Source organism: Euwallacea fornicatus, chromosome 8 (assembly GCF_040115645.1).
Source record: "Euwallacea fornicatus isolate EFF26 chromosome 8, ASM4011564v1, whole genome shotgun sequence".
NCBI classification, from domain to species: Eukaryota; Metazoa; Arthropoda; class Insecta; order Coleoptera; family Curculionidae; genus Euwallacea; species Euwallacea fornicatus.
In genome coordinates this window covers 3,389,460-3,402,119 of record NC_089548.1, presented here as the reverse complement: position 1 = coordinate 3,402,119, position 12,660 = coordinate 3,389,460, and the positions used below count along the sequence as shown (strand labels likewise).

At 40.1% G+C, this 12,660-nt stretch overlaps 2 protein-coding genes across 9 annotated transcripts in view; one reads left to right on the top strand and one right to left on the bottom strand.

Moving 5' to 3' along the window:
* Positions 1-5,449: 5,449 nt before the first annotated feature.
* The window catches only part of LOC136340736 (homeobox protein aristaless-like), a 71,983-nt gene continuing 64,772 nt past the window's right edge, over positions 5,450-12,660 (bottom strand). For 3 of the 4 annotated variants that reach the window (XM_066285041.1, XM_066285040.1, XM_066285042.1), the window contains exon 5: positions 5,450-7,281. In XM_066285041.1, the coding sequence (XP_066141138.1) occupies positions 6,775-7,281 (507 nt within the window). In that variant the 3' untranslated portion in view covers positions 5,450-6,774. The remainder of the gene's footprint in view (positions 7,282-12,660) is intronic. The other variant, XM_066285039.1, reaches the window with a different exon arrangement.
* Positions 8,407-11,976, top strand: LOC136340744 (larval cuticle protein A2B-like). 5 transcript variants are annotated; one of them, XM_066285053.1, is made up of 5 exons: positions 8,407-9,051; positions 9,106-9,235; positions 10,595-10,795; positions 10,855-11,113; positions 11,165-11,976. In XM_066285053.1, exons 3-5 carry the CDS (start codon positions 10,784-10,786, stop codon positions 11,512-11,514), a joined length of 621 nt encoding a protein of 206 aa, XP_066141150.1. In that variant the 5' UTR covers positions 8,407-9,051; positions 9,106-9,235; positions 10,595-10,783; the 3' UTR covers positions 11,515-11,976. The 5 variants fall into 5 exon arrangements, with proteins under 5 accessions (XP_066141150.1, XP_066141149.1, XP_066141151.1 ...); XM_066285052.1 differs by having other exon boundaries at positions 8,407-9,235; XM_066285054.1 differs by having other exon boundaries at positions 8,407-9,235; positions 10,508-10,795.

Here is a 12,660-nt window from a genome sequence, read left to right as displayed (position 1 = left end):
TGCTCTTGCATAATGACAATACGCTGAAAATGGCCGGCGACATCAGAAATAGTGCCATTTTGAGCGCTCCAATTTGGAAAAATCCTGGCATTTCTGGAACCGTTCGGATTAGTTACCTCCGCTACGGGTCATCCAGAAAAGCGCACGTTTATCAAGCAAATATACGGCGTGTCGATTGAGCAGCTCTGAGGAGTCATTCGGCTGTTTGAAATTTCGTGATCTTCAGATTCTCCTGGATTATTCGTCATATCTACATCAATGTGGGTTCTAAAAATAATCGATACTGTAAATTTGATCAAAATATTTAATAGATTACGGGGCTAATTAAAATCAAGAACATTCTCGAAACTTTAACTCTCTGTATCTCAGTAACGAACGGTTCGCCAATGTGAATATGAAGTTTTCGTCTTAAAATGGGCCGCCCCCAATGACATTTATGTTTTTGGTTTATACGGGGCGGTTCCTACCTAATTCCCAAACAATTTGGCAAAATTTATCTCAAGCAAAATTTAAATTATTTTTCCGAATTTCGCCGTCTCTATATCTTACAGTGTTTGAGATATTTTCCTGAAATATCGGCACGGGAATATTTATTGAGGTAGACTTCACCAGATGGATCGAGTAGTTACTAGAAACCGCAGAATGTCATTTTTCATGGGGCCCGAAACTGGTGGGAGTGGACACTGTGGCGTTTAAAAACTGGCACGAGAGGCATCGTTCAAGTCTCTCTCTGTCTCCCTTAATAACACTAGAAGGGAAGGGGAAAGGGAGGAAGTAGGCGGGAACCCCTTGGTTTCGGATTTTGAGGAAAAGCAAAATCCTAAACATCGTTTGCAACGCACGACACTGAGAAAAAGTATTTTACAATTAGTTAGCTACACCCGGAAAAATAAAAATAATTTTCATGCCCGGCAATTCTGTCGCTGTTTCGCCAATTTGGTGGTTTTTGTGGCCCTGGTGAGCTATTTAACTAAGAAAAGCCATATCCTACGTTTAATTGTCGATTTGTCCTTAAGTGAGTTACGGACATATCATCGTCCTGCCCGCATGGCGGCCACTGCTTTACACTCAATTCGGATGTCCCGCGTCGCGGTTATGCAACGTTTGCTTATTGAGTGTGTGTAATGTGCCATTTATTGTCTCACTCGTTATTGATCTATTATTGCCCAGCACGAAGTGCAACGATCCCACTTAGCGGTGCGTTTAGCCAAGGTGTGGCAAATCACTTAAAATCCTTCAGGATCGCCTTTATTTTGTTTATTACCTCCTTTATCTGGTAATGATAAAAGGTTAAACTTAACATCGAAATTACAAACACGAATTTAATAAACTGAGTTGAATATAAATTATTTTTAAGCAAATTATGTAAAACGCACCATTAAGGCGATTTATCCAATTTAAAAATGATAAGGCCATTACGAAATTACCTTAATATCCTTCTTCTCTGATGTTCTGTACATGTCCCGCATGGTAATAATACTGCTTAGAGCCATCATATTAATAATCTAATTACGATCTATGGCCGTTAAGTGGCGGGTCAGGTAATCAAAAACTCAGACGGTAGCGAGATGCATTCTACGATCGTTTGCTCTAATTTTTTCTCCACGAATCACCAGCATATGTCTGTTCTTTTTCATTTCGAGCCCGAAGAGAAGGAAGGTGTTGGATGTGACGTGTAGTTTAATTGCAATTTGCATGTAATTTAATTTCATCAGGGTCGGACTGGGTGGAGTCCACTGACAGCCTGATTACAGGGCAGTCTGGGCTCGGTCCAGCGACCGTCAGTTTTTTAAATGTGCCATAAGTGGAACTTCGATTAACTTTTTTAATTCGTTAGGATATTGAATTTATTTGAATAATGCCATTTAAAATTGGATTGTAGTCGGATTTCATACATATTTATGTTGTTTATAATGGCTTTAAATAACTTCTTCCGCTCCGTTATTTTTTACAGACATATTTATTAGTTTTGCGGTTAATTGCGTAGTAATGTCCAACTTTATGACCCTGAATCGCTCTACAAATTGCCCAAGTATTGAACACTCTATTTGCTTATACCGAATGAGGTAAATTTCGCCGACGTTTCGATACTTTGTTGGGAAACATTTAGTTTTTATAAGGCAATTTTAGTGTTTATGAGAACGGCTGCGAGATCCTACGTGCACCTCTATAAGAAGTTGCTTAAGTTGTTGTCCGTTGGAATAACAGAAGTGGCGAATGTTTCCAATCTCTCCACAGTCTCTGCGGGTAATCGTTGCAATCACCAGAAGACGTAATAAAACCACGCAAAAACCGCATTATTCTAGAGAAAAACGAGCCCGTCTTCGATCAAACTAAACCGCGTTTATCTAAAAATTGCTGCTTTCCACGGCAGGAAAACGACGCTAATGATGCAACACATTTATTTGGTGATGTAGAAAATCAACGTGCTCCCGTGATTTTCCACCGAGATGTGGGAACACGCGAAACCGAAAATTTAAATTTTCAAAATCTTTCCGGAGCTCCGGTGAGACCAGAATGAAACCTAAAATCACTCGGAAATTTTGATGAGCTTCAAGACGACGGCCGCGGCCTTATGCTACGACGTTTAGCTTCCAGAGAATCATCAGCAACTTGTTTTTCCGAATACGGCCCTGGTAGATTTTGCGAAAGGCGAAACAACTTAATTTTTTAAACTGCTCGCACATTATCCAAATTGTTCAATTATTTTCCAAAAACAAAAATTGCCCGTATACAGAGTGGTTGTCATTTCTTGCACCCACCTTAAAATAAACCGAAACAATCAATTTCAAAAGCTTGCGAAGGCGTTATTCCAAAGAAGCCGCGTCCCTTAGAAAATCACCTGGGGATAGGGACGTGCACCACTGAGCGACATTAAGCCCTAAGAAGAAGGTGCCGGCATTTTCAAGAGGTAACATACTAGAAAATTGAGTGTCTAGTCTTTTATGGTTGATTAGATTAACACCTTGCTTAAAAGTGTGTTTAATACGAAAAGAAACGGGGAGGTTTACAATGTAGAAGACTGAGTCGGTCGCTTCACTGAGGATTTATAAATGCCTTGAATTTACACATCTCCATGATCGAATTCGACACTTAGGAAATTTTTTCTGTTCGGAATGTCGAACTGCTGCTCTTTCGCCATCCAATCAATTAAAACTTGATGCTCACGGAGTCTTGGGTCACAATTAAGTATCGAAAATATTAAATTAGGCCGAACCATCAAAATGTCCCATGCCTTATAATAGGTTTTTCAGCATGTTATTATATTAATTTGAGATAAACATAATTATAATCGTAAATGGTTGTAATTAAAGGCAATGGCAGGACCCATTCCATCCGTGTAAGCGATCATAATACGATAAGAGTATCCCTTAATTGGGATCGCTATTTTATGGAAGTAGGCACGCCTAAATCAAAAATTGTTAGTTAAGTATATATGAGTTCATAAATTATATATTTTCGTGAAAAACCGACTCGTAATCTTTCAACTTTAACTGGTTATTAGTGGATTAAAAGCGCGAGACGGTAGAAGTGATATCGGATAGTAATTTAGACTTCTGGTTGTGGTATTAAGTATCCGTTTAAGTCATTTCCATTTGCCGCAACGTGAAATGTTCTATAAGTGGTACCATTACAAACATAAGTGGTTCCAGAAATAGGTAGGGCATCAATTATAATGGTACTATAAGATGAGGTACTGTCGGAAGCAAGGTGTTAGGGCTTAGGGGTACTGCTGCGCTGCCCCAGTACTACACATGTCATCCGAATGAGTAATGGAATTTTTGGCGGTTTCCTACGGAAGCGACTGGAAAAGTCTTTTCGAAGCAAACACTGCGGTCTTTAATGGAGCGTAATGGCCTGCAGATAGCAAGCGAGAAAGGGACTTGCATGGTACGTATGCTGGACCTAAGAAAATGAAATTTTCTGTATATTATCGCCGAATAGACTGTTTATAAAAAGTAAACGGCACAAGACACCGCTGAAAAACGCCCAGCGGTACCAATAGCTCATTGGTCCTGTGCAGTACTTAGTCGCAAATACTGGGCTTGACACAATAGGCTGTGGAACAATTGTGAGCCGGTACAATAAATGATTTTTATCCGTCGACCGGAGCGAGCTGAAGAGAATTCTTCATTACCTGGAAGGTACAGAAGGTCGTGAGCTGAGAGGCTTCGTCAAAGAGAAAAGGGCGTCCGTCGGCAATGCAGACACAGATTTGTACGAAAAATGCCGAAAATCGTATATCGTATGTGTTTCAGTTCATGATTGTTTAGTTCGCCACTGATTTGTTTTAAACTCAAATGAAAAATTTATGAAACGCATTTACTTGCGATATCAACTTCATCGGATACATCTATTCCATCGCCAAAATATTCCTATTGGGCACCTCGAGTCGAGCACTCGCACGTCACTGTCTTGTTAAACAAAAGTAATGCAATGATTTTTTGCTCATGCAGAAAACATTCAGAACTTTCAGCAGAAATGAGATCATTGGTGTACAACGTCTATTTTCCAAGAACGTTTCGCGTAATTTTGAAAGGTTTTGGAAGTTTTAACCTTTGACATTGAACTATGCCCAGTATGCCACTGACATTTTCTAAAAAAAAAAAAAAAAATTATCAATTTTGCGTTTCTAAAAGACCTTCAGCTTTATATGCCAGAGGAAGATCATTGGCGTGCGACGACCGCTCCGGCAAACCATTTTTTTACGTTTCTCATCTTTTTAAATTTGTAAATATTAACATTTGTCATGGAATCATGCGCGTTGTCTTGTTGCAAAAATAATGTGAATTTTTTTCTCCTATAAAACTTCAGTTCGTACTGTTAACAGAAACAGTACCGTGCCAAATGTTCATTTTAGGAGGTAAATCCTGTTCAATTTTTGGAAAAATATTACCCGAGAGATATCTCAGAGTTTCATCGATTGCCATTATTAAATGATGTCTCCTACACCATTAGGGCGCAACCTGACGATTTGCTCCCCCCTCTTGTAACGAACAGTTGCCCCACAGTGGCGATCCACATTCAATTTCTAATTTCATCTTCGTCAACGTCTTCAAAAATTATCATTAACTTCTGTTGGAGTTCGGGGAGTCCAGATGGTTCTCTTTGCCGTCCACCCACAACGTCGCAAAGTTGCTCAATTGCGTTTAGATCCGGTCTTCTGGGAGGCCGCACCACTGTGCTGGTGGTTATTTGACGAAGACGTTCTTGCACAATTCAAGTGGTCTGTGTGATCGCGCACAAAGATAAAATTGTGTCATATCAGAAGCGCAGGGGTCTTTATTTGGGGATCTTAAATGTTCTTTATTGCGTAGTAGCTCCTTGGTATCATCGCCAAGTCCGTACGAGTTCCTCCACACTTGACATTATTGCAGATCTTCCATCAAACGAGCACCAGCGGGAGGTTTCTTTTTTTCTTTATATTAAATTTAATAAAAACACGTCAGAAAATAAATCTTATTTATTGAAGTAATAATTATTTTACAAACGGGACGGCTTCGTTTTACTCTCACAATATTGCAATATTGCTATTTAGCTAGGACATCAGTAGATTAAGAACCTATTATTTATTAACTATGGATAAAATTTATATACAACTTATTGCTTCAAACAGCTGATAATACTTCTTTATCATATAAAACAGGTATAAAGTAAAAAATGCAATAAAAATACGATCTAAATACTAAGAATAAAATCATTAAAAGGAAACTTTCATGCATCGAATTGGTTGTAAGTGCACTTTCGGTGAGTTTTTAAAGTAACGTTTAATTAATTAAGCGTCCAAAAGTACCTATGTTATTACAGATCAGATATTGTTACATATAATATAATACAGGCTGTCTCTGAATAAACTATTTCATTTTCTTCAACTAAAGCGGCAAATATCAGGAATGAAGGGACATTAATGCTAGGTATTTGATATGGTGGAAGTATGAGATTACTTAAGTGCTAACCATTTTGCAAATTCGTGGCTGTAGGTCTAATTGTGGCTATATCGATTTGAATTTGGGAAAAACTTGATTTATGAATGGTTATTGGGGAATTCGGCCAGTAACAAGTGAAAGTAATTGGGGTTGATGGAAAATAATGAGGAAGTCAACAGAATCTCTGAACAAATTCATATTAAATTAGGAAAAACGTAGCAAATTAGGTTAATTCAGGTTATTAGAAATTCACGGAAAAATTCAGTTTAGGTTAAGTCAATTTAATTTTTTGGAAAATCATAGATACGTTCGGTTCCGTTTCGGAGAGCAAAATTCGAAAGAGTGGTGGCTGCGCAACATTTCTGTTGGAAAGGCTCATCGAAGACTTGATGCCTCTTAAAGTTATCTTCATTATTTTCTCGTACAATAAACTGGCAGCCAAAAGGGAAATAAATTTTAGACGGTGTAACAAGGCATTAAATTTTGAGTTACCCTGTACGCATGCCCAGATCTGGCTATTCGGAGTTACTGACGAATAATCAGTAAGTCCAGAGCAGAATCATATAGCAAGCAAAGAACATTGATTGGATGATGTCACTTGATGGTATGCGTCGGAAGCCCAATCGACTTCTTCGGGAGATCACAGAAAAGGAAACGAAGACGAATGCCGAATTCCATCACCTCGATTATCGTTGCTTAGAGGGCGAAATCCAAAGTAGCAAACACTTTGCGAAGTAATGGCTAGCACCTTCCCTCTTTCCCTCCCAACATTTGTTTCACTTTACCTCTCCAACAAATCACTTAAAAATCTTTACTGAGATTCCAAACAAACGATTCCTAAAAAAATCTAGCTAATCAAGTCCCCACTCTGTCTCATCATTTCCAACCTCATTTCATGCTCCCGGGCCTTAAGCCTCAACGAAGCAATGCTCGAACTCCGTCTGTCGACTTCAGGTGGCGGCACTGTACTCGAAGTTCCCGGAGAGAGGGGCGGAGTGGTGGTGAACTCTTGCTTTGGTCTTTGGGCGGCTGAAATGTTCGCCAGCAGTGTCTGGAACGAGCTGGCAGAGGGGTAAAGTCCGACCGATGGCGGAAGTAATGGCGGTCCGGCCCTGTGGTAAGATGGCGGCGTGGGGAGGTAGCCGGGAAGGACGTGATGGGGGTAGCGGAACGTCAGAGAGTCGAAGGGCTTCCTGAGGCCAAAGGGAAGGTTGAACGGGTTCGGGAGGGACGCAGGTACTACTGCAGGGGACGCCGCGGATGACGCAGGCGTGAGGTAAGGGTTGTAGGGGTGCGCTTGAGGTCCCACTTTTTCCTGCTTGCGCCACTTCGCCCGTCGATTTTGAAACCACACCTGTAACAAGAGAAACACGAAATTAGCTCGATTGAGAGTCGTGAAGGCATTTAGTTCGTTAAAAAGGGGAGTTTCCCTCAACAATCCTTCGTGGTAATTTATCCGTACACTTCCATCGATATAAATAACTTTCAGAACAAGGTGTATGTCGTTTTCTACACGCGATACGCTTCCAAGAAAAATTTCTTGCACCTAATATTGATTACCACATGCGGTCGCCAGCATTTTTCTCAAATATGTGGCACCGAAGTTTCCCGGTAAATAATTTAGACTCCGACAAAGCATTTTTTGGATTCCCGCTTCATAATTAAAATAGATTAAGTAATTATTATCGTAATAATTGGCGTTGTGATTCCGATAATTGCATTAACGAGATATTTTGCCGATGTAGAGGCCGCAGTTAATATGGTGCCATTAAACCGACTATTTCTGGGTACCGAGAAACGACAAGAGAGTTACTTTTTTGCCTCTGTCTCAGCCATTCTTTTCTTAATGATTTTATCAGCCTTTAAAGTAGTAGTTGTTATGATTGTACTTAATGCCACCGAAGCGGTGGATCGTTCTTGATGGATGTGAGTAAGTCATTCGTTAAAAAGTAAAGCAGCTTTATTAATAGAAACTGCTCATTTTTTCCTCATATGGGCCGATTAATCGAAGCTTAGCCTGTCCCGAGGCGCAAGCGCATTCGGACTGTACTCGGTTTTCGAAATAAAACGCCCCATTGTTCCCATGCACCATTAAAAAAATCAGATGAGCTGTACTGCACAGAAGTACATCGATTTTCGTTAAATACACATAAAAAAGTACATAAAAAAATGTTTTCAATAAAACTTCATCGCAGCGCACTGAGCCATTTGCGAATTATCGGAAAACACATTAACGGCTGCAACTGTTTATTTCTTTTTTGTAAAATTCTAAATATCTCGAAAATCATCAAATTTTAGTATGGAACATTGCACGTGAAAAGCGTTCGCGTGTTGCGCAGACTCGCAATTCGGTATAACATAGAGGGTGCTCCGTTTCAAATAAGCGAGTTGACACTCATTTCCGGTATAACCGGAAGTGGTATTTTCATGAAAGTACTTTCAACTGATAGATCACCTCCACTTCAGTGTGACACTCATATTTCAACTTTTCCTAGTCGTAGTTTTCAAGACACGGATAGAGACCTACATTCGTGGGACACGCTGTATAGATTCTATTACTGATAGGATAATTTAATTTATCATACGTGAAATAAATAGCAATATTATATTGATTTTGTTTCGCTCGAATACTTTCGTGACTCACTGCACGTATCTATCCGACTTTGGGTGATTCCCTCGACGGGCTCGCCAGCGAACCGCGCGGCAAGTAGGTTAGATCGGGTTACGGGTGATCGGTTCAATCTTGTTCTCGGTTATTGGTTAACCAACCTGCGTTGACTAAAAATAGATGTTTAGCAAATAGAAAAACGACTGAATTTGGTGTAAATAGTGACAAGGGAATTATTTAACAATCCGCGATATTTGTGAATCGCTCGGCGGAGAAATTCTTTGGTGTCACTGGGGATCGCTCACACCCACCACCCATGTTCGTCAATCCGGGTGTGTTTTCGAACCTGGTTGTGGTAGACTGAGTTTCGGAAACTGCCGTATTTTTTTTTCATTCGATTTCCCCATATCCTGGTCCAGTTGGACGTAAACGAAATTCGCTTACTCTATGGCCAATCCGCACATATGTAAATGCCGGGTGGATGTACGCCACCTCCAAGCCGTGAATATCGACGTGGTAAGATTCAGGTGCCTTAGTACCAGGCAGGTAATAATAACCTCTTTATTATAGAGCAGCAAACGGGTGTCAGGACGAATAAATTTAATAAGGCGAAATAATAGCCAGATAGCGATTGGAAAGCTAATTACAGGTAGTACCACTACTGGTTAACGCCAGCCAGGCAGCCAAAGCAGAGCAGAACGTGAGTGGGCACATTTCTTTCTGATGTATTATATCCCATCTTAATCGAATACAGTCAACGATACCACTGATGGCATCGATAACAATTAATTGGCTGCCGATTACCGAGCGTTATTGAGATTGGAGTGATTGCCGGTTGCTGGGCTATTATTCTTTTATCTCATGAGCATTAACGGTCTTATTTAGTCAATGATATTGCTGTTTTTCGGATCAGCACTTTGTTCTGGAACCCGACGGGGGTTCCTTTATTTTAATCGGCTAATATGTTGTGCGGCAATTTCGACTACTTATAGACGATACTATCTTGGTTAAGTCGTTATTACTGGGTGCTTGGGCGTGCTTCTTGGTCGTTAGCTCTTTTTGATCTGTGGGACAAATAAAGATTTTTAGCGTAAAAGCATAAAATCGAATTGTGAAAAAGTTTGTTGTATCTGACCCGGCACGTACGAACGTTAAATAGTAACAATAACGATGCGGCTGGAAAGCACCGAATAAATCCGTTCAACAGAATCCTACCTGGTACTGAAGCTTCTGTCCTATCTGAAGGCTTAAATAACCCTACCACGCCCTAGTACCTCCCTAAGCTTGACTTTATTTCAAATATAGAGGGTGTCCCGCTAACTCGGTTACAAGGCGACATCTTTGTTACATCGACTGAGTATTAAAAAGTTCGTTTAATTAATCCAAAATTATTCATTAATGAGCCCCTTTCCTGAACGGTCTTTTATTTAAGCCGATTTTAAGCACGTAGTGATTGGTTTAATGCGGCCGACTACACTCACAACTACTTGCATCTGACCACTCACCACACTTATGCTTGACACGTGAATCTACTTAGAGTAAGTAGACTTTTTTCCGGTATTTCGCAATGCAGTCGACGGTAAATGTTGCAACTGACATGCACCTACACCGGGCAATTAATAATATCAATTTATTTAACAGTCTCGATTACACACATCTCCATACATTTACTCGTTCGCTTAAATAATTTACACGAGCGATAGCAACTGAAATTCAGAGATTCATATAGTGTTAACTGAGTAAAAATGCATTCTTCTTGCACTTTCGATACCACATCCTTGACAGCTCTTTTCGGCCTTTCGCAGCGGCGTCCTGCATGCACCTGTAAACTGACTCTCTCCCCACTTAGATCATACGTCCAATTAACTCTAACCAATTAATAAAATTTCTTACATTTCCATATTCAGCTCATAAAGTTGGATTAGCCAGTTTTTTGTTTAAAATTCTACTAAATCATTTTTCGTTATTACAGTACCCCACTGATGGTCTTTAATTAAGGCATTATCTTCCTGGGTTGCCTCACTTTTCATATTTGATTCCACTATAATTATTATTGCAGTTCAACCTTGGCACCAAAATCTTGTGACATAACATCTCGTTCGTAAGTTTATATGACTTACCGGTTATCAGGCAATCTGGTCCAGGCACAAATGAATTTTTGCTCCACATTTTTCGATTATAAAAGATCATCGGGTACGATCCGTACTATTGCAGTTCGCGACTCGATCAAGCAAACACATCAGCAAAAATGGCTTTCAGGGTAAGTGATCATTTGCACAAACCCCTTTATAACAAATCAGGGTTTGTTTAAAATAACAGTTCATCGCCTTCGCCACTCTTGTGGCTATGGCCCAAGGTGGGGCTCTGCTGCAGCATGCAGCCGCCCCGGCTCCGTTGGATTTCGTCGGCCCCATTACCAAGACTATAGTGGCGGCGCCTGCCGAAGAATACGATCCCAACCCTCAATACAGCTACGGCTACGATGTCCAAGACGAGGTTACTGGAGACAGCAAAAGCCAAACTGAAACCAGGAATGGAGATTTGGTTCAAGGCAGTTATTCCCTCGTCGAGCCTGATGGTACTTAGTGAATTTCATCACTTGAAGGAGTTTGTACGGGCATTTTTTTAGGCAACAGGAGGATTGTAGACTACACTGCCGATTCCGTAAACGGCTTCAACGCAGTCGTCCGCAGAGAACCAGCAACAATTGCAGTTAAAGCCGTCGCTGCCGCCCCCGCCATCGCCCATGCTCCCATCGCTAGATTAGCTCCTGTAGCCGCTCCCTTGGCCATCGCCCCTGTACCGATTGATGGATTGGGGCATGATCCCATTACCTATGGAGTAAGTCCAGCTCTGGCTGCCGCCTCTTTCGCCACCAGATTCGCCGCCCCCGTAAATCACGCACCTATCGCTTATTCCGCAGCCCCGTCCGTAGCTAAAGTGGCCTACTCTTCTCCCATAGTTCCATATCACTTGTGATTTTTCTTTTTGTAATTTTGTAATTAAACATTTTTATTTATTTGAATGAAGTAGTCGAAAATCGGATTTTTGCTCGTCGTTTAGCGGCGAATAATAATTCGTTTTACCAGTGCTGTAATTGAATTTTGATCGTAGAAAATAGAAATAATTAGATAAATTACTATTTTTAATTAACGTTGCATACAGGATGAATTATTAAAAAAACGGGATTTTTGAGCGGAAATAACTGCATTTTAGGACAAACGGTCACATTTCTTCTACAAAACCCAAGAGCTGCTGCGAAACTTGTGGGATGGAGACAAAAGTATAAGCTGAATATGTTTTTAAACATACCGGGTGGCAAAAAAGTCATAGTAGGATTCAATTTTCGTATCTTAAATTCAATTCCCTGTATATTTTTGAATATTCAGATTTCTGTAAAATTTTAAAGATTATTTCCATTAAAGTGCCTTATTTCAACTAGTAACCGCTTTCTAAATACCGACGGTAGAAATATAAAGGGTGTTTTCCACGTATGCAGCGCGACCTTATAGGTGCAGATACAGGGTGTCGAATTCTAACGGTGGATCACTTCTCAAAACGTGAAAAATCATAGGAACGTACTAAAATCGGAATATCGTTGTCTCAGATGCCTGATTACTCACTTTTTTTGCTGGCATACATAACAAAGCCTTAGAATTAAATAAAACAAATAATGCTATCCTACTGACTGCGCCAAAAAAAATGCACTTCCACAAATAAACAATTCATTTGAGAAAGCTTTAGAATGACTACAATGCAATCGAAAGTTAACTGAAAAGTAAGTGCTTAAGTGAATGTGAAGCAGTTTTATTACAAATTATACATGACTCAGCATTACAATATAATTAAGGAAAAATGGCATCATCTTGGGTTATATGACCTTCGTGTGTGGTAATTGCGTTACATAGCTTCCATTATGATATTTCTGAGTTCTGTCCTTAGATTGGATGTAGTAGACAGTGATAAGCAGCAGAATGTAAGAAGTACTCTAATCGATTTAGAGCCTTTTGTGGAAGAGGGCTCATATTTGTCGCATTTCACCAGATACCCAAGAGATTTAGCATTTGGCTGACCAAAATCGCATTTTGGGGGATTGTTGATAACTCTAAATTGTTAAAAGGGCGT

What these genes read in the sequence shown, in the direction of transcription:
- LOC136340744 (XM_066285053.1), top strand. An exon ending in TTCCCTCGTCGAGCCTGATG is followed by an intron (nt 11,114 to 11,164) that starts GTACTTAGTGAA and finishes GCATTTTTTTAG; the next exon opens with GCAACAGGAGGATTGTAGAC.